This window comes from Dendrobates tinctorius, unplaced genomic scaffold (genome assembly GCF_039654945.1).
Source record: "Dendrobates tinctorius isolate UK_male_01 unplaced genomic scaffold, ASM3965494v1 ptg000027l, whole genome shotgun sequence".
Lineage (NCBI taxonomy): Eukaryota > Metazoa > Chordata > Amphibia > Anura > Dendrobatidae > Dendrobates > Dendrobates tinctorius.
In genome coordinates this window covers 3,172,344-3,193,561 of record NW_027361695.1, presented here as the reverse complement: position 1 = coordinate 3,193,561, position 21,218 = coordinate 3,172,344, and the positions used below count along the sequence as shown (strand labels likewise).

Sequence of the window (21,218 nt, the reverse complement as noted above, 5' to 3'; positions counted from 1 at the left end):
TTGTCTGCTCCATGTTGTGTGCGGCTCCGTGTGCTCGTCTGCTCCATGTTGTGTTCGGCTCCGTGTGCTCGTCTGCTCCATGTTGTGTGCGGCTCCATGTGCTCATCTGCTCCATGTTGTGTTCGGCTCCGTGTGCTTGTCTGCTCCATGTTGTGTGCGGCTCCATGTGCTTGTCTGCTCCATGTTGTGTTCGGCTCCGTGTGCTCGTCTGCTCCATGTTGTGTGCGGCTCCATGTGCTCATCTGCTCCATGTTGTGTTCGGCTCCGTGTGCTCATCTGCTCCATGTTGTGTGCGGCTCCATGTGCTCGTCTGCTCCATGTTGTGTGCGGCTCCGTGTGCTCGTCTGCTCCATGTTGTGTTCGGCTCCGTGTGCTCGTCTGCTCCATGTTGTGTGCGGCTCCGTGTGCTTGTCTGCTCCATGTCGTGTGCGGCTCCGTGTGCTCGTCTGCTCCATGTCGTGTGCGGTTCCGTGTGGTCGTCTGCTCCATGTCGTGTGCGGTTACGTGTGCTCGTCTGCTCCATGTCGTGTGCGGTTCCGTGTGCTCGTCTGCTCCATGTCGTGTGCGGTTCCGTGTGCTCGTCTGCTCCATGTCGTGTACGGCTCCGTGTGCTCGTCTGCTCCATGTTGTGTGCGGCTCCGTGTGCTCGTCTGCTCCATGTTGTGTGCGGCTCCGTGTGCTCGTCTGCTCCATGTTGTGTTCGGCTCCGTGTGCTCATCTGCTCCATGTTGTGTGCGGCTCCGTGTGCTCGTCTGCTCCATGTCGTGTGCGGCTCCATGTGCTCGTCTGCTCCATGTCGTGTGCGGCTCCATGTGCTCATCTGCTCCATGTTGTGTTCGGCTCCGTGTGCTTGTCTGCTCCAAGTTGTGTGCGGCTCCGTGTGCTCATCTGCTCCATGTTGTGTGCGGCTCCGTGTGCTTGTCTGCTCCATGTTGTGTGCGGCTCCGTGTGCTTGTCTGCTCCATGTTGTGTTCGGCTCCGTGTGCTCGTCTGCTCCATGTTGTGTGCGGCTCCATGTGCTCATCTGCTCCATGTTGTGTTCGGCTCCGTGTGCTCATCTGCTCCATGTTGTGTGCGGCTCCGTGTGCTTGTCTGCTCCATGTTGTGTGCGGCTCCGTGTGCTCGTCTGCTCCATGTTGTGTGCGGCTCCGTGTGCTCGTCTGCTCCATGTTGTGTGCGGCTCCGTGTGCTTGTCTGCTCCATGTCGTGTGCGGCTCCGTGTGCTCGTCTGCTCCATGTTGTGTGCGGCTCCGTGTGCTTGTCTGCTCCATGTCGTGTGCGGTTCCGTGTGCTCGTCTGCTCCATGTCGTGTGCGGTTCCGTGTGCTCGTCTGCTCCATGTCGTGTGCGGTTCCGTGTGCTCGTCTGCTCCATGTCGTGTGCGGTTCCGTGTGCTCGTCTGCTCCATGTCGTGTGCGGTTCCGTGTGCTCGTCTGCTCCATGTCGTGTACGGCTCCGTGTGCTCGTCTGCTCCATGTTGTGTGCGGCTCCGTGTGCTCGTCTGCTCCATGTTGTGTGCGGCTCCGTGTGCTCGTCTGCTCCATGTTGTGTGCGGCTCCGTGTGCTCGTCTGCTCCATGTCGTTGTGCGGTTCCGTGTGCTCGTCTGCTCCATGTTGTGTGCGGCTCCGTGTGCTCGTCTGCTCCATGTAGTGTGCGGCTCCGAGTGCTCCATGTCGTGTGCGGTTCCGTGTGCTCGTCTGCTCCATGTCGTGTACGGCTCCGTGTGCTCGTCTGCTCCATGTTGTGTGCGGCTCCGTGTGCTCGTCTGCTCCATGTCGTGTACGGCTCCGTGTGCTCGTCTGCTCCATATTGTGTGCGGCTCCGTGTGCTCGTCTGCTCCATGTTGTGTGCGGCTCCGTGTGCTCGTCTGCTCCATGTTGTGTGCGGCTCCGTGTGCTCGTCTGCTCCATGTTGTGTGCGGCTCCGTGTGCTCGTCTGCTCCATGTTGTGTGCGGTTCCGTGTGCTCGTCTGCTCCATGTCGTTTGCGGTTCCATGTGCTCGTCTGCTCCATGTTGTGTGCGGCTCCGTGTGCTCGTCTGCTCCATGTCGTGTGCGGTTCCGTGTGCTCGTCTGCTCCATGTTGTGTGCGGCTCCGTGTGCTCGTCTGCTCCATGTTGTGTGCGGTTCCGTGTGCTCGTCTGCTCCATGTCGTGTGCGGTTCCGTGTGCTCGTCTGCTCCATGTCGTGTGCGGCTCCGTGTGCTCGTCTGCTCCATGTTGTGTGCGGTTCCGTGTGCTCGTCTGCTCCATGTCGTTTGCGGTTCCGTGTGCTCGTCTGCTCCATGTTGTGTGCGGCTCCGTGTGCTCGTCTGCTCCATGTCGTGTGCGGTTCCGTGTGCTCGTCTGCTCCATGTTGTGTGCGGCTCCATGTGCTCGTCTGCTCCATGTAGTGTGTGGCTCCGTGTGCTCGTCTGCTCCATGTCGTGTGCGGTTCCGTGTCATGTGCAGCTCTGTGTCGTGTGCGGCTCCATGTGCTCATCTGCTTAGCGGACGGCTTTAGGTGCTGCCGACTTTTTACATGCAGTTTTGGCCCAAAATCCAGACCAGACTAACGCCTGCTGCGATTGAGGGTTTTTTGATAATCGCCCGTGTGCACTCACACAGTGCTCGATTCATCATTGCATTTTTGCCATTTTTCTTTGGTTTTTTTTTTTATTGAATACCTTTTTGCTTTGCGACAAAATTTCCAAACGATTTGCGCCTTTTTTTAAAGTTGCTGTTTAGTTAGTTTCCTGATTTTTTTTAAAATCACAAAATCTGGTGCACATGTACTCCAGTCCCCCTTCTGGAGCGATTCTATATACTCCAGCCCCCCTTCTGGAGAGATTCTATATACTCCAGTCCCCTTCTGGAGAAATTCTATATACTCCAGTCCCCCTTCTGGAGCGATTCTATATTCTCCAGCCCCCTTCTGGAGCGATTCTTTATACTCCAGCCCCCCCTTCTGGAGCGATTCTATATTCTCCAGCCCCCTTTCTGAAGCGATTCTTTATACTCCAGCCCCCCTTCTGGAGCGATTCTATGTACTCCAACCCCCCTTCTGGAGGGATTCTATATACTCCAGCCCCCCTTCTAGAGCGATTCTATATACTCCAGCCCCCCTTCTGGAGCGATTCTATATTCTCCAGCCCTCTTTCTGAAGCGATTCTTTATATTCCAGCCCCCTTCTGGAGTGATTCTATATACTCCAACCCCCCGTCTGGAGGGATTCAATATACTCCAGCCCCCCTTCTGGAGCGATTCTATATACTCCAGCCCCCCTTCTGGAGCGATTCTATATACTCCAACCCCCATTCTGAAGCGATTCTGTATACTCCAGCCCCCCTTCTGGAGCAATTCTATATACTCCAGCCCCCTTCTAGAGCAATTCTATATACTCCAGCCCCCTTCTGGAGCGATTCTATATTCTCCAGCCCTCTTTCTGAAGCGATTCTTTATACTCCAGCCCCCCTTATGGAGCGATTCTATATACTCCAACCCCCCATCTGGAGGGATTCAATATACTCCAGCCCCCCTTCTGGAGCGATTCTATATACTCCAGCCCCCCTTCTGGAGCGATTCTATATACTCCAGCCCCCTTTCTGGAGCGATTCTTTATACTCCAGCCCCCTTCTGGAGTGATTCTATATACTCCAGCCCCCCTTCTGGAGCGATTCTATATACTCCAGCCCCCTTCAGAAGCGATTCTATATACTCCAGCCCCCCTTCTGGAGCGATTCTATATACCTATATACTCCAGCCCCCTTCTAGAGCAATTCTATATACTCCAGCCCCTCTTCTGGAGCGATTCTATATACTCCAGCCCCCCTTCTGAAGCAATTCTATATACTCCAGCCACTCTTCTGGAGCAATTCTATATACTCAAGCCCCCTTCTGGAGCGATTCTATATACTCCAGCCCCATTCTAGAGTGATTCTATATCCTCCAGCCCCTCTTCTGGAGCGATTCTATATACTTCAGCCCCTTTCTAGAGCGATTCTATATACTCCAGCCCCCCATCTGGAGCAATTCTATATACTCCTGCCGCCTTCTGGAGTGATTCTATATACTCCAGCCCCCTTCTGGAGCGATTCTATACACTCCAGCCCCCTTTCTGGAGCGATTCTTTATACTCCAGCCCCCTTCTGGAGCGATTCTATATACTCCAACCCCCCTTCTGGAGCGATTCTAAATGCTCCAGCCCCCCTTCTGGAGCGATTCTATATACTCCAGCCCCTCTTCTGAAGCGATTCTATATACTCCAGTCCCTCTTCTGGAGCGATTCTATATACTCCAGCCCCTCTTCTGAAACAATTATATATTCTCCAGCCCCCTTTCTGGAGCGATTCTTTATACTCCAGCCCCCTTCTGGAGCGATTCTATATTCTCCAGCGCCCCTTCTGGAGCGATTCTATATACTCCATCCCCCCTTCTGGAGCGCTTCTATATTCTCCAGCCCCCATTCTGGAGCGATTCTTTATACTCCAGCCCCCCCTTTCTGGAGCGATTCTATATTCTCCAACCCCCCTTCTGGAGCGATTCTATATTCTCCAGGCTCCCCTTCTGGAGCGATTCTATACACTCCAGCCCCCCCCTTCTGGAGCGATTCTTTATACTCCAGCCTCCCCCCCTTCTGGAGCGATTCTATATTCTCCAGCCCCCTTCTGGAGCGATTCTATATTCTCCAGACCCCCTTCTGGAGCGATTCTATATACTCCAGCCCCCTTCTGGAGCGACTCTATATACTCCAGCCCCTCTTCTGAAGCGATTCTATATACTCCAGCCCCTCTTCTGGAGCGATTCTATATACTCCAGCCCCTCTTCTGAAGCGATTCTATATACTCCAGCCCCTCTTCTGGAGCGATTCTATATACTCCAGCCCCTCTTCTGAAGCGATTCTATATTCTCCAACCCCCTTTCTGGAGTGATTCTTTATACTCCAGCCCCCCTTCTGGAGCGATTCTATATTCTCCAGCCCCCCTTCTGGAGTGATTCTATATTCTCCAGCCCCCCTTCTGGAGCGATTCTATATACTCCAGCCCCTCTTCTGAAGCAATTCTATATACTCCAGCCCCTCTTCTGGAGCGATTCTTTATACTCCAGCCCCCTTCTGGAGCGATTCTATATTCTCCAGGCCCCCCCCCCCTTCTGGAACGATTCTATATTCTCCATCCCCCCTTATGGAGCGATTCTATATTCTCCAGCCACCTTCTGGAGCGATTCTATATACTCCGGTTCCCCTTCTGGAGCGATTCTATATTCTCCGGAGGGCCCTTCTGGAGCGATTCTATATACTCCAGCCCCTCTTCTGGAGCGATTCTGTATACTCCAGACCCCCTTCTGGAGCGATTCTATATACTCCAGCCCCCCACCCTTCTGGAGCGATTCTATATACTTCAGTTATTTTAGTGGCATTCTTGCAACTTTTTTACAGTAAAAAGATGCAAAACAAATCAATAAAAGAACGAGAAGGTTTTTATTTTGCACAAAATTCATGCAACACAGGCGCAATTTTCAAGAACTTGATGCAAAAAGAGGAAAATCAGAATGTGACCCTTTAGTGAAAACTGAGCCGAAGCTCCAGAGCAAGAAGAACTGTGATTTTATTTACGGTAATATTACCGTATGTAAATATCAACAAATGTAACAATGCATGAGACATAATGTAACATTTATTGATTTCTGCTAAATATTGAATTTTCTTTGGATCCCAGGAAGTGTTGCAAGAGTTAAGTACAGAAATATCCATTGGGGCTCATGTGCTATAAAAGCAGAGGATGGGTAAACATAGTCTGTGTCCACAGCAGGGTAATGTGCTCACAGCTGTCAGCCAAAAACCTATCCGTCAGACAAGACTAAATACGGCTTCTTCACAAACAGCCTTGAACAAGCAGCTTGACGTTTGTCACTTGTAACAACACACAATGAGGGTATGTTAATATTATCGTGTAAACGTTCAGACACGGGATACAGCTGTCATAAAACATGGCATGACTATAGGGTTAAAAAAAAACTGGCAACATGGGCACCCACCCGAGCCCAGGACACCCACCCGAGCAGAGGACACCCCCACAAGCCCAGGACACCCACATGGGCTTAGGACGCCCCCAAGAGCCCAGGACGCCCCCACGGGCAAGTGACGCCCCCACGAGCCCAGGATGCCCTCACGAGCCCAGAAAGCCCCCAGAAGCCCAGGATGCCCACACGGGCAGAGGATGCCCCCATGAGCTTAGGACGACCCCACGAGCCCAGGACACCGACACAGGCAAGGGATGCCCCCACAGGCCCAGGATGCCCCCAGGAGCCCAGGAAGCCCCCAGGAGCCCAGGAAGCCCCCAGGAGCCCAGGATGCCCCCATGAGCCCAGGACGCCCTCACGAGCCCAGGATGCACACCTGAGCCCAGGAAGCCCATCCAGAGCCCAAGTAGCCCCTAGGAGTCCAGGATGCCCCCACAAGCCCAGAATGCCCCCATGAGCTCAGGACGCCTACCTGAGCCCAGGAAGCCCCCAGGAGCCTAGGATGTCCCCACAAGCCCAAGAAGCCCCCAGGAGCCCAGGATGTCCCCACAAGCCCAGGAAGCCCGCAGGAGCCCAGGATGCCCCCATGAGCTCAGGACGCCCACCTGAACCCAGGAAGCCCCCAGGAGCCCAGGATGCCCCCACAAGCCCAGGAAGCCCAGGATGCCCCCATGAGCTCAGGACGCCCACCCGAGCCCAGGAAGCCCCCAGGAGCCCAGGAAGCCCCCAGGAGCCCAGGATGCCCCCATGAGCCCAGGACGCCCTCACGAGCCCAGGATGCACACCTGAGCCCAGGAAGCCCATCCAGAGCCCAAGAAGCCCCTAGGAGTCCAGGATGCCCCCACAAGCCCAGAATGCCCCCATGAGCTCAGGACGCCTACCCAAGCCCAGGAAGCCCCCAGGAGCCTAGGATGTCCCCACAAGCCCAAGAAGCCCCCAGGAGCCCAGGATGTCCCCACAAGCCCAGGAAGCCCGCAGGAGCCCAGGATGCCCCCATGAGCTCAGGACGCCCACCTGAACCCAGGAAGCCCCCAGGAGCCCAGGATGCCCCACAAGCCCAGGAAGCCCAGGATGCCCCCATGAGCTCAGGACGCCCACCCGAGCCCAGGAAGCCCCCAGGAGCCCAGGATGCCCCCACAAGCCCAGGAAGCCCGCAGGAGCCCAGGATGCCCCCATGAGCTCAGGACGCCCACCTGAGCCCAGGAAGCCCACCGGAGCCCAGGACACCCCCACAAGCCCAGGACGCCCCCACGAGCCCAGGACGCCCCCACGAGCCCAGGACGCCCCCACGAGCCCAGGACGCCCCCACAAGCCATTCACCCGTTGACTGTGCATTTTGTGAGCCAAGGTTTTGGTTTTTTTTGTTCTGGAAACCTCGCAGCTGTTTTGAAGCATCCATGTTTAGCCCAGATAATGCTCCGTCTTGGCACGTATCTTTGTGGTAATCGCCTGATCAACGGCACACTCTAGTAAATGATCTCCTTATAGTGGATGCGATTCACAGAAATTATCCACGTGGCTGTCGTTGGCATCACTTCCATGCCAGTCATGGGACATGATCCAGATTCCAGCGAGTCTGTAGCCAGTGTGTCACAGCTGTAATAATGGAGTAAGCAACTCCAAAAATACAAAAAAAAACCGCAACGGTAGCACAACGTCACACTGCTGAAAATGCGATGCAAAACCACAGTAAAAAAAAGAACTAACACAATGCAGCAATGCACAGCAATGTAAAACGGCGCCGCTGTGCACATGATCAGTGATTTGTTACTTCTTTTAAGCACTTCAGGGTTCGGAAAACGAAGCGGATAAAAATAGTAAAATGTTCATTCTTGCGGTTGCTTCGTTTTGAAGCCTCACGATTGTTATAGTTGAAGGTATAAAGGACAGCGCTTTTCAGCACTGCTCCATTATCAGTGACTACAGCTCAGATCCATTGTCTATTGGAGTCTGCGGTAGTCTGAAATCCACCTCCTGCCTCATGAGAGGCTCAGGCTGCCGAATTGCCCTTGCCCCATACTTTACACTGCATCTCTGATCACACAGAAGGATGTGACTGATTTGACATTAAAAAGACGCTTTTCATACAAGACGTTCATTATGTGTCACATCGAGACAAGTTCTACTTTATAGAAGCCGATGCTATGCGTCTCAGTAGGAGATTAATAGTGGCAGCAGCGAGAAAAGTTCCCCTTTTTTCTCCATTTTTTTTGGGAATGTGCATGATTTTATTCTGCAGAAACAATCATGGTGACAAATTAGGTTTTCCCTGACAGCTGGGGATTCGCCGGAGTAAGAAGATCTGAGAGGGAAAAATTCTAATGTACATGGGCCCCAAGTACCTGGAAAAAACAGCGCAAGAGTCGATTTCACGGAGGAAGCGTGTCCGTTCCGCAAACAACTTCTGTGGCTGCGCATTATAAATAGAAATGTTCTATATAATTACAGGCTGCAGGTCGTATGGATTTTCATACTAGAATTTCACAAGCCGCTGCAATCAAAGCGGCCATAAAGGCGGCGGTCCGGGTCTGAAAAGTCATTTCTATAGACCCTACTTAGGGTCTTACGCTCAGGACCCTCATCTCATAAAACAAAGCCAGAATCTCTCACTTCGGAGGACCTGACAAATCTGCTCCCTATTAATTAATAATAATAATAATAATAATCTTTATTTATATAGCGCCAACATATTCCGCAGCGCTTTAAGGTGCAGTTCAACGTTTCCCCAGTGGTGGCGCTGCAGGGAATCTGAACACTTGCTTTTTTCTACAAACGATAGGTGATCGCAGGGATTTCCAGCAGTCAAGACAGTGAAAGATCAGTTTACTGTTTGGGATCCTTACAGAAAAGGTATTAACTGAAGATCGTAACCTCTTTAGTGCAGAATATCTTAAAGGAAGAGCTGGGGATCTAAATTAGTTGTAATTACTGTATGGATAGAGACTAAAGGGCGGGGGAGGGTTAGGTTAACATAGGTCACGGCAGAGATGTAACCTAATGCTCCTGGGTTCCAAAGCTAAATCCAAATAAGGGACCCCCATGTGCCATAACTGGAATGAAAGCATTGGGCCACCATAAGAATCTGGGTAAGGGGGTGATTGCAACCTCATATTCTTCCCTACGAACATAGGAAGCCCCTTGGTCTAAAGCTGCAGTTCTCCAAAAAACGTCAGAACTTTTGGCTGCACCCATTAAAGTTTCCAAATTTTTTTTTTTTAACTATTATTCCCTGTATGGATGTGATATCCTGGTGCATCTGTCTGATCCATGAGGCAGAGCCCATAAAAACGTGGACGCCCCTCTACATAGTTTATTATGCCCTATTACGTAGGCACGTGATGGTCCAAGGGTTGTACCCATATAGGTGTCATGGATGAAGAACCCACCGAATAAAGGTTCGTGCAGACGAGCGATGAAAAATCATCCGACTTTCATCCAGAAAACTGATGATTTTTTTTCCCCCAATTTCCATCAGATTTTCATCCTCTGTCTATTTTTTTACATCCTTGTTTTAATACAAACTACATTAACGCCTGTATATGATCACATGCAGTTTCCAAGGTCTATAATAGAAATGTATCCTTAAAGATGGCGTGCCAATTGGATATCCCATGCGAGATCTGATTTTTTTTTTTTTGTCTCGCCCCATAGACTTGAGTGTGCAAGTTTCAGCCGAGACCCAGGTGAAAGTGTGACTTTTTCTAATGGACACTTAAACAACAACATGTAAAAATACATGAATAATGGAACAGCACCAGAGAGCTCGTATCTATCATGGTCCCACATGGATAAAAAACATATGTGAAAAACTGAAGTCTGAGTGAGGCCAAAGGAGAACAGCCCTGAAATTGTTATATTAGGAAACTGATTTTTATGCAATTCCTCAATAAAATATAATAAAAAGCGGGTTTTTTTCATTATTTTCAGGAGCGAGCGCACTGCTCCCCTGCCTCCTGATCTCCTGTTATCCAGAGTGGCGGTGCACTCTTGATGATCTACATGTTGGGCCGGCCGAATGGCTGAGCCACCGGCCCGAACTGAGAACAGAGAAGGTTTTTTTTCTTGTATTAAGAGATGACAAAGTTATTACAAGCACTTTGCAATTTTATCCATTTGTGATGCGGAGAACGCCACTTTAAATCCAGCTGCATGGTCGAGTCCGTTACAGAAGGTCTACGGTGCCGCTCAGACCAGTGGACCTCCTGGCAGCTTTGATGCACATGAGAGGGGCCCCAGTTGGACTCAGTGTCAGATGGAAATGGCCGACATCTGCCCACCTTAGAATAACTGCTAAAATGAGAAGTGTTGGGTTTGGCACATGAACCTCACACAGAGCAGACTAAAGATTAATTTCAATTTTTTTTCCCCTATGTATGAAATGAACAATGCTGCAGTGTATATACTGAATAATGACACTGCACGTGGAGTATGCAGAACGCCTTTTGGGTACATTATAGGGAAATAAAAAAGGACATTCCATTGAGAAACATATTTTTGAAGTTTTACTTGGCCTCCAGCTGAAAGTACCAAACTGTAACAACTTCCAAAAATCTAACCTGTCTAGTACCTACCTATCTAGGGTTAGACGGGCCACCCGGCATCTCCGGCCACATAGCTCAGAAAACGGTATAATATCCACATCCTCAGGATGTAAATATTTTTAACAACTATGGTGGAGCAGAGAGACGCCGGCTCCCTGCTCCACCACTTACTCAGCGATGTATGTGCCGAGGCTATGAAGCTATGGTTGGACAATATTATTTTGCAGCACCGATGGCAATTTTGGTCTTGGTACGATCGAGATCAGTATGGTGGAATTATTTCATATTATTAGTCTTGGAAGTAAATGATTTTTTTATTCCAGTTTTAGGCAGCATCATATTTGCAGTTTAGACCCCCCCCATCGATGGAAGTGGGATCCCACCATCTGGAGAAGTGTGTGTGTTGGGGGGCTTATGTGCTATCAAATGCCAGGGCTAAATTTCAGTCTCAGTCCAGCCCTGTATCTATCCATCCATCTATGTATCTATCTGTTCATCTATCCATCCACCAACCAAGTAGTGCTCTAATTTATTGATATCCTTGGGATCAGAGGCGTTTTCAGACCTGCTTGTAACTTGTAAGGTACAGAATACGTTCTCCTGATATCTCTGTCAGCTTAGAATAATAGTCTGACAACACTTGGTGCTACTCAATAACTGTTTGCATATAAAAAAGGTCAAAAATCAATAATACACTGACACATGGGGTCAATAAATTATACAACTGGATCGCCAAAATAATGAAATCCTGACAGTTCAGCTCATAGATCAAAGGCTCTACAGGTTCTTCACCGATATGAGGTCCTATAATCCTAACACATTCTGACTCTGTCTTGACCCCTTTTATATGCTGCATTTAATATGTTGACATTTCGGGGGGTCATACAGGCTAACACTGAGAGAACCGAGAACAATGACATATTAATACTTGGGCTTCTAGAATAATAACATACTAATGCTGAAGACCCTACAACAAACTCAACAAGCATCCAAAAATAAAATGACATGTCAATAATAAATGGATATCTTAAGCAATGGCTTATGATACCAGGGATCGAAGAACAATGACATATTAACTCATGGGCTTCATATACTGAAATGGAGGGTCCCAGAACAATGGACTTCTGGAATGATTACATACTAACACTGGGGTTCCTAGAACAATGGCATCTAGAAAGAGCAGAAGCCTCCTGACTATTGGACGCCATGTTGTTTCTTCACGGTGAAAGTTAGGGGACCTAACACGATGACGTAAATACTTGGGTTTCCAGTACAAGGACAGACAGATGCTAAGGACTCTTTTGAATACTGAGGTTGCTAGAACAATGGCATTAAAATATACATGGGATTCTAGAACAACAACAAGTGAATACCGAGGATCTTCAGAGCAAAGAAATCTGCAAAAAGTAAAAGCCATCTTGACTCCTGACCTCCTTGGGGGTCCTACAGAAGGTTAAAGGACCTAGAACAATGTTATATTAATACTTGGGCTTCTAGAAAAAAAAAATATAACAATGCCAAGCACCCTAGAACAATGTCATGCAAATATTGAGGATTCTAGAACAATCACATATGATGTACCGATACCTTTAAAGGGTGGTTCCCAAAATATGAAGTTATTCTTTATCCAGGGGATTGGTGATAATTTGCAGATAGCTGGGGTCTGACGTCTGGGACCACCAGTGATCCCAAGATCAAGGCTCTGGAACATAGCGGAGGTGCACATGTTCAACCACTATTCCATTTATTGTCTATGGGACAGCCGGAAATAGTTTTGCATGGGGGATACGGGATAACGTCATATTTGGGGAATAACTCTTTAAAAATAAAGATAAATAAAGAAATACACATCGATACTCAGCTTCTTGAATTGATAAAAGTTCTGTAGCTGAGAAGCCAAAGTCTCATTCATGAGCACAATGGATCCTGTCCAGCAATCATGTCTATTTGTCAACAATGAATCACTGCGTCGAGAAACATGTGATGGTGTCTCCGCAGTGTTGGATGTTGATCTCCATGAGTTCATTCATCCTCATTTTTCACAGTCTTCTACTAGCCAGTTTCCTACTCCACACTGATGAGGGGCAAATACCCCGAAACAGCTGTCTGTGGATGGATACCATGTTTTGGCATAGGTGGTTTCCTTCATTGGAGACTGCCCTTCCTGTGGTTGTCCCTTCCCGGGGAAAGACCTGGCAAGTCATTGCTTGTGTTGAGAAACATGTGATGGTGTCTCCACGGCTTGTGTTTTGCATATTTATCAACAATGGACATTGCTGCTACAATGTTTCATTCCGCTACATAAACAATCACATGTTAAACAGGGTCCATACATATTACCACCGGAGGAATCTTCTTCCTTAACACTTTCCATCCCTGAGGACAAGAACAACCAGCAGGAGGGAAAAGTTTTCCTTACAACTGGAAAAAGTGTCACAGATTGTCACTGCAGGCGTCAGTCATCTCTGCCCGACCGGCCATAAAACCACAAGAAACTCTGCTTTCCCCATTGAATTATTCTTTTTCTGATTTTTTTTTTTCCTGTTAAGTCACGTCAGGCACATAGTACCCCCCCCCCTCCACCAGAAAACCACATTACTTCTCATCTTCCTTATTTGGAAGTCTTAGAGAGTGCGGACTATAAAAAATCATGGAAATTCTGTAGAATGCCAACTTAAATTTTTTGGGGAATTGATGGAAAAGGAAGAAAAATTCATCAATGCATCAGCTTTAAAGCAAGTCTTTGAGATTTTCCGATTCGCCGTTACCACCTGAATTTTAGCTACCACCCAGCTTTTCCAGGCTACTGAATTCCAAATGTCTAGTTGTTTAGCACATATAAGTATTTGAGTAAAGGTAGATGCACGCAACTGTCCTCTCGATTATCCTGATCAGGGTGGCATCAGTTTTTCTCAAGACGTGGCAAGAACAAAGTTTCTCCACCTTCTCCATTCTATCAGTCTATGAAAAGTGAAAATTGGACTGCACTCGGATGTCATCTGTGTGCGTTCCAATTCTTTTCACAGACACAGACTTGATTTGACATTTTTTGATCCAACACTCAAATCAAAATTGGACACGTCTCTGTTTTTTCTTGCATCACTAGGTCCGAGCAAAAAAAAAAATCAGACATGTGCACAGCCCCATAAAACATCATGAGGATGATTGTGATCTGTGAAAATCATGGATAACACTCATCCAAGATAATGGAGCCCTTATAGTAAGTTTTAGTTACTAAGGGACCAATCTCATATGTATGACCTCCTTAAGGCTGCGTTCAAACCTGGGGTCATTGTGGGTCTTTTTTTTGCCAAAACTGCATCTCAGCTACAACTTTACCAGCGGCTGAACTACACAGATGATTTTGGCAGCACAATCGCAATATCAAAAGCACTTGCAATCCTGGTCTAATTCTGTCCACCAAAAACTTTTGTGGAAGTGTGATCCGCCATTGGTTCCGCCCGGCTCATAGATAGAGGCGCCAAGCTGAGACACCTCCTCTATAACATTTATATGCCCTAATAGGGCACATGGAAAGAGTAGCCATTATGAGACCACCCATACATCGGGTACATTTAGAAAAAAAAATAAATCAAAAAGTAAAAAATAAAAGTTTTAAAACCCCAGTAAAAATTGTAAAAAGAAAAAAAAAATTGACCTCACCCTGTGAATAGACCCTCAGCATTTATTCAAGCATCGTAGTCACGTCACCAATTTTTCCAAAACCATAACACCTTGCTGTGATTTCGGGATATGTAAATAAATTCTTACAAAGTTTTGTCAGGAGCGGACAGAAGAGGCCACTGTGCAAGAATAGGTTATGGGCCCTTTGCACCCCTATATCTCATCATAATGCACAATTCCACCTGCTTTGGAGGTGGATGTGGGCCCCTTTACCTTTTGGACCCCAGGTTGCACCAAAAGGTATGTCCGCCCCTGAATCTTGGTTCTCCTGGACCTTGACCACGGCCTATTAAGAGCAGAGTGGTGGACGCTCAGTGGAGAGCTTGATAGCACACCATCAACTAAGCGTCCACCATACTGTTCTTAGCAGTGGATGATCAAGATCCGGAAGAGCTGAAACATTGGCCATCTTGTAAAGTCAAGAAATAATACTTTCTTCACTGCAAATAAGGAGTGTTGTGGTCTTTTGTATATTACTGCCAGGATAGCCATTCTACCACCCTCCAAGAGTGGTGTCCACCATAACCTTTCTACTGATAAAACTATAAGACTACATCCACACTGGTTGGAGAACCTAACAGAAACCCTCCTATGTGTGTGTAAGGCTAAGTGCACGCTGAGTTTGCGGCCACTGTCGGGCATACAAGCTCATATGGTATCAGTGGGCACTGTGTGGATAGATGCTGTGGCCTTCATCCACCATTGGGACCCATTGCTTTAAAATGTTCCTCTTGATATGTGGTTTTTGTGGTGGCCTTTGGTATAATAAAGCCCCCCTAAATCCATATACTGTATGGTGCCCTTATTTTGCAATGAGTCCCTATCCATCCACTGTGGCCAAGGAGGAGGTGACTGGTTCGGATGGACCTATTTTGGTCTTGCCGGTCGATTATGGGGGTCAGGATCCCCAGAGATCTGCTGTTATCAGAGGAGACCCACAAGTTAGGCCCTGGAGTCTGAGGGGTCCCCCCTACACTCTCCCTCCATTTAATGAGGGAACCTGTTACAGATTTTGCATTTGGGTCCAGAAGTGTAGAAGACAGCGATCACTGTGGGGGCCCTGAGCAATGTCATCCGTGGTCCTCCGGCAGCAGAGGTGTTAATTTTTGCTGCATTTTGCCTTGTTATTATAAGCATGGCCTTTGACATTACTTTATAAAGCAGACATTGTTTCCAGGGAGCAGCTAAAGAAACTGGTTGTAAATATTTGTCCCTAACACAAGACCCCACTGCTCGGCTGAGCCCCCAGCTGACAGACATGTCTGAGGGCAAAAGCTCTGCGAAAATCACACCAACCACTTCACCAAATTTATGACCAGGAAGAAAAGCAGGCATTATACCATATAACACCCATTTATGGGGCCAGACAAGAAAGCCCATCGCACAGACAGAAAGAAACTGCTCAAATAACTGGGGAAAATTATTTTTTTTCCAGTCCTGGAAAAGCTGGGTAATATGCAAAATGGCCCATTAAAGGTGGTCACCCAGCTTTTCTTTATCCCTGATCAGCGACCCTTCCTAGGTAATCAGTCACATGTACTATGGTGATTATCATTCAAGAGTCTGGGAAAGCTGGGTGATCATTGCAGCTAATGTGGGTGACATGTTCATTTTATTCAAGACAGACGTGCTATTCAGGAGTCTGGGAAAGCTGGGTGATTATTGCAGCTTATGTGGGTGACATTCATTGCATTCTAGACAGATGTTATCTTCAGGATCCTGGGAAAGCTGGGTGATTATTTTTCGCTAATGTGGGTGACATTCATTGCATTCAAGACAGACGTGCTCTTCAGGAGTCTGAGAAAGCTGGGTGATCATTGCAGCTTATGTGGGTGACATTCATTGCATTCTAGACAGATGTTCTCTTCAGGATCCTGGGAAAGCTGGGTGATTATTTTAGCTAATGTGGGTAACATATTCATTGCATTCAAGACAGACGTGCTCTTCAGGAGTCTGAGAAAGCTGGGTGATCTTTGCAGCTTATGTGGGTGACATTCATTGCATTCTAGACAGATGTTCTCTTCAGGATCCTGGGAAAGCTGGGTGATTCTTTTAGCTAACGTGGGTGACATATTCATTGCATTCAAGACAGACGTGCTCTTCAGGAGTCTGAGAAAGCTGGGTGATCATTGCAGCTTACGTGGGTGACATTCATTGCATTCAAGACATATGTGCTCTACAGGAGTTTGGGAAAGCTGGATGATCATTTCAGCTAATGTGGGCGACATGCATTGCATTCAAGACAGATGTGCTCTTCAGGAGTCTGGGAAAGCTGGGTGATCATTGCAGCTGTTCCCTTAAATGCGTTATCCAGTGATGCATATTAATTGCATTCAAGGCAGATGTGCTCTTCAGGAGTATGGAAAAGATGGGTGACATCTCTTGAGAGAGCTATATTGATTGTCCTTGAATCCAGAAAAGCAAAGTTAAATCTTTACTGCACCCTCTTTACATATATAAGCACATATTTACTATTCAGGACACTGAGAAAGCTGGGTGATCACTTAAATGGAAACAATATTGCTCATCGCCCAGACCCTTTTAGTTATTGAAAGTCAAATCTGCTGAACTATTGAGTAATGTACCCCTTTACATGAAGATTTACTGAGGCTTGGAAAGCTGGGTGACAGCTCTACAGAAATAGCTATATAGATTTTCACTCTGCTTTCCTTGATTCCTAAAAAGCAAATCTGCTGAACTATTGAGTAATGCACACTCTTACCTGTAGTAGGCATACTACTCAGTAGGCTTGGAAAGTTGGGTGACATCTCTTCAAAAAGAGGTATATTGATTGACACTCAGCTTTCCTCAATTCCTGAAATCAAATCTGCTTACTTATTCATTTCTTCAACCCCTTCACATGCATCAGAGAGACTAAAGAGTGTGGAAAAAAGCTGGGTGACAACCCTTTCAACGTTCTATTATTGCTACTATGTTGGTTGATACCCAGCTTTCCTTGATTCCTGAATGGCAAATTTGCTAAGCTATTCATTTATACACCCCTTATACATATGAGACAGAAAAGTCTGAAAAACTGGGTGACAACGTTTGAGAGCTATAGCAGCAGTCATATTGGCACCCAGCTTTCCTTGGTTCCTGAAAGGCAAATCTGCCTATTTATATTGTGGTACATTACATGTAGCTGCATCAGTATTCAGGGGAAAGCAGAATCAATCTGACACCATCACAAGTCGTCACCCAGCTTTCCTTGAATCCTGAATGGTAAATCTGGAAAACACAGGTGGCAACAGAGAGGGATTTTTTTTAGCGTCGCTGCCTCTTCTAGGCATCGACTAGTGGCGCCATGCCACTATTATCTGTAATGAGACCGTCCTTGTGATTGGTTATTGCCAACTTGTGAGTTTGCATCTGACACTCGGGAAAGTAGAGTCGTTGCTTTTTATAGTCTCGACGAGCCCAGTATTAAGAAAGTATTTGATTTTTCACGTAACCCATAATTTTGGTGAATGATTCGTCTCCCTGTCTGCCCTAAGGGTTTTCTGGTATAGACTTAACCATTTCTTTTCTGAAAAGAAATCGCAAGCCGCTCATTTTTTTTTATTCTGTTTGATCCTGGAAAAGCTGAGTGACATGAATATGGTCACCATTATAGCTCCCTGTCACCCAGCTTTCCCATTATCCTGACTGGTAGTTATGCATCTGAACAAAAGTTGTTATTCAGAAATCGGTGAATTCACTGATGGCCACAAGAACTGGCTAAAAGTATGTGCCCCCTTTAGGTTTCTATCATTACCGAAGACAACATGATGCTCTCCACCATGGAACTACAAGCCCCAACATGCTGCACTAGGTGGCCATGCATGCTTGAGCCATGAACTTGCACTTCCTCTGATTGCTTAGAGCTATTGTATATGTTATCAGTCAAATCAGGATTGTTCTCTAGATCAGCGATCTGCAGCCATGGAGATCAGGGTTTCCTGGGATCTGTAGTGCTACAGTAGCCAGAGAGCCACAGATACCTTTAATCAATGCCAGAGACAACTCATTCATCTACTACATGACAACTTCCCAGTTCTGGCAAACTTTTTATAGTATGTCGTGGCCATAGGTGCAATATCTGATCATTTGATGGGGGGCACTATCTCTCAGACCAGTGACGTATGGAGTCGCATTGGCAATGATCCATGGGAAAAACATGCAAATTAGCTCGATTTCTTTCCGCTGTTAATTTGTACGGATTTTGCTAAACTTTTTTAATTGCTGCAGTTTCTATAAACTTTTTCAGCATGGCGTTATATTGTGGCGTGCAGGTCGCCTTGATGCCCCTCTGCCCTATTAGAAGATGCCAGTGCCGACTCTGACATGTCCTAATTGTAGCAATGAACCATAGGAAAAACATGCAAATTAGCTCGATTTCTTTCCTCTGTTAAAATTTGTAAGGATTTTGCAAAACTTTTATTGCTACAATTTATATCATCTGTTCCAGTATGGCAGAATATTGCGGTATGCAGGTCGCCTTGGCGCCCCCTCTGCCCTTGAAGAAGATGCCAGTGCTGACCCCAATCTGTCCTAATTGTAGCAATGATCCATAGGAAAAACATGCAAATTAGCTCGATTTCTTCCCTCTATTAATTTGTAAGGATTTTTCAAAACTTTTATTGCTACAATTTATATAATCTGTTCCAGTATGGCAGAATATTGCGGTATGCAGGTCGCCTTGGCGCCCCCTCTGCCCTAGAAGAAGATGCCAGTGACGACTCTGACATGTCCTAATTGTAGCAATGATGCATAGGAAAAACATGCACATTAGCTCGATTTCATTCTTCTGTTAATTTGTAAGTAGAGTTGAGCGACTTTTGGTTTTTTAGGGTCGAGTTTCGTTTCGTGAAACCCGATTTTGCCAAAAGTCGGCGACTTTTGAAATTTTTCGACCCGTTTCGCTCAACTCTATTTGTAAGGATTTTCCAAAACTTTTATTGCTACAATTTATATCATCTTTTTCAGTATGGCGGAATATCGTAGTGTGCAGGTCGCCTTGGCGCCCCTCTGCCCTATAAGAAGATGCCAATGCCGACTCTGATCTGTCACAATTGGGGGGATTTTACAATGGGATTTTCTTTCCTTGTTAGTAACAAATGTAGGGATCAGTTCAGATCTGTGACGTTAATCGAAGCGTCTTTAAGATAAAGGTAGTCAACTGGTACATGTGTAGCTACGTCTCCGAGCATGCTTATGGAGTAGCCATCTTACCTTGCAAGGCGATGCCACCGCCTTGGTGAGGGAGTCCAGCCTGGCGCTGTACTCGGTGAACTTCTTTTGGTACCTAAGCGCTGTCATCTGCAGCTCATTTTGAACGGCGGAGAGTTGGGACAGCAGAGATTTCTCCCTCTTGCCCGATCTCAGCGCCCTTTTCTTGAGTTCGGTCTCCAGTCCGGATATTTTAGTTTGGAGAAGACCATTCTGCCCCTTCACCGCCTTCAAACAACAGTGATCCCCGGATTTTTGCTCCCTATAAGTCAACATAAGGCCGCATCCCTTCTGGCAGATGCCAACAGCCCGGTGCTCGCAGCACTCCCTCATGTGGGCGTCCATGTCCTTTAGGTTGAGCACCTCATTGCACCCCTTATTCCGGCACTTGGCTGGCGAATAGTCGCACATCTCCGCGTGTTCCCCCAAATTTTGGAGCTTGACCACCTTGTCGCATCCCCGGGAGTGGTTGTCACATTTGATATCCAACTTGAGGATGAGATTTTTCAGGGGCAACACGTGGTTGAGCTCCTTGGCGGAGATTCGTTGGCATTTCACCGGGCAGCTGCCTTGCTGTACCACCCATGGTAGGACGCAGCCTGCGCAGAACACATGTCCACAGGGGGTGGTCAGGGGGTCCTCCAGCACCCGGTTGCATAGGTTGCATTTGAAATCTGGGTCTACTTCCCCAATAAAGCGATCTAATTCAAAGCCCATAGTGCTGCCCCTTGTAGTAGCTCCTTGCTGGGCATTGGGAGATCCCAGACTGGCTGACTGCAGGCTGTGTACTGACTCAACTCACAGCAGAGCCTGTGGGGGGCGGGGGGAGGCCTCCACCATATGTACTGGAGGCTGGGATTTATTTTCCAAGTGAAGGAGGGGCTGGAGAGACCAGGGAGGCACATGTGTCAAGGAAAGTTCTGCAATCTTGGGACAAAACTGCAACACATTCAAGGCAGAGAGATACATTGTAACATTCCTAGCAGAATGTTCATCCAGGCCAAACATTTCAGCTGCTGCTGCAGCACCTCTTGCCTGCTTGCCTGCCTACCTACCTACCGGGCTAATTAACCCTTCTCATTTTTGTAACCGAAAAGCGTCGATTAAATATGCAAAGGAGGAATCTGTTTTTACTTGGCGACATGATGTAATGATCTGTATCCGATCCTGGAGACGTAGGCAGGATAATAAGTTTCTGCTGAGTGAATTTATTGCCTTAGGGGGGCGCTCTGGAGTTCCTTAACCCTTAATGTAAGCGAGTCGACGAAATAAAGAATTTTTTTGCCGAATGTTCACCTGCATTATTTGTACTACGCTCCAGAGTATGCTAGCACTATATAAATAATATAGCAATAGAGACGAGACGTCTTGGTCTAGTGATACAGGATAGAGCAGAGATCACTTTTATCTCAACCTGGCCATATACTTTAGATCGCTGTCAGCTGGCCCCCTTACACATGCACGCTCAGCTCCTGCGAGGATACATTCGTTTTTGATCGAGAGAGGAAAGTTAGCTACTGCCATACTTCTCTGGGAGAAGTGTTTTTTTTCCCATGAAAACAAAATGATTGTGCATGTTGATATCCATCAGCATAATTCCTCTCTCCCTACCCCTACCACACCCATATGCATGCACGCTCAGCTACTGTGAGGGTACATAGGTTCTTGATCAGCAGGGGAAAGTAAGCTGCTGTCATACCTGACTGGGAGAAAGGGCTTTTTTGCCATGAAAATAAAATGATTGGGCATGTTGATATACATCAGCATGATCCTTCTCTCCCTACCACA

At 47.3% G+C, this 21,218-nt stretch overlaps 1 protein-coding gene across 2 annotated transcripts in view; it reads right to left on the bottom strand.

Moving 5' to 3' along the window:
* PDZRN3 (PDZ domain containing ring finger 3) overlaps nt 1–20,222 on the bottom strand; it is a 244,774-nt gene extending 224,552 nt beyond the window's left edge. For both annotated transcript variants that reach the window (XM_073569689.1, XM_073569690.1), the window contains exon 1: nt 19,434–20,222. In XM_073569689.1, coding sequence (XP_073425790.1) covers nt 19,434–20,147 — 714 coding nt within the window. In that variant the 5' untranslated portion in view covers nt 20,148–20,222. The remainder of the gene's footprint in view (nt 1–19,433) is intronic.
* Between the last annotated feature and the right edge of the window lie 996 nt (nt 20,223–21,218).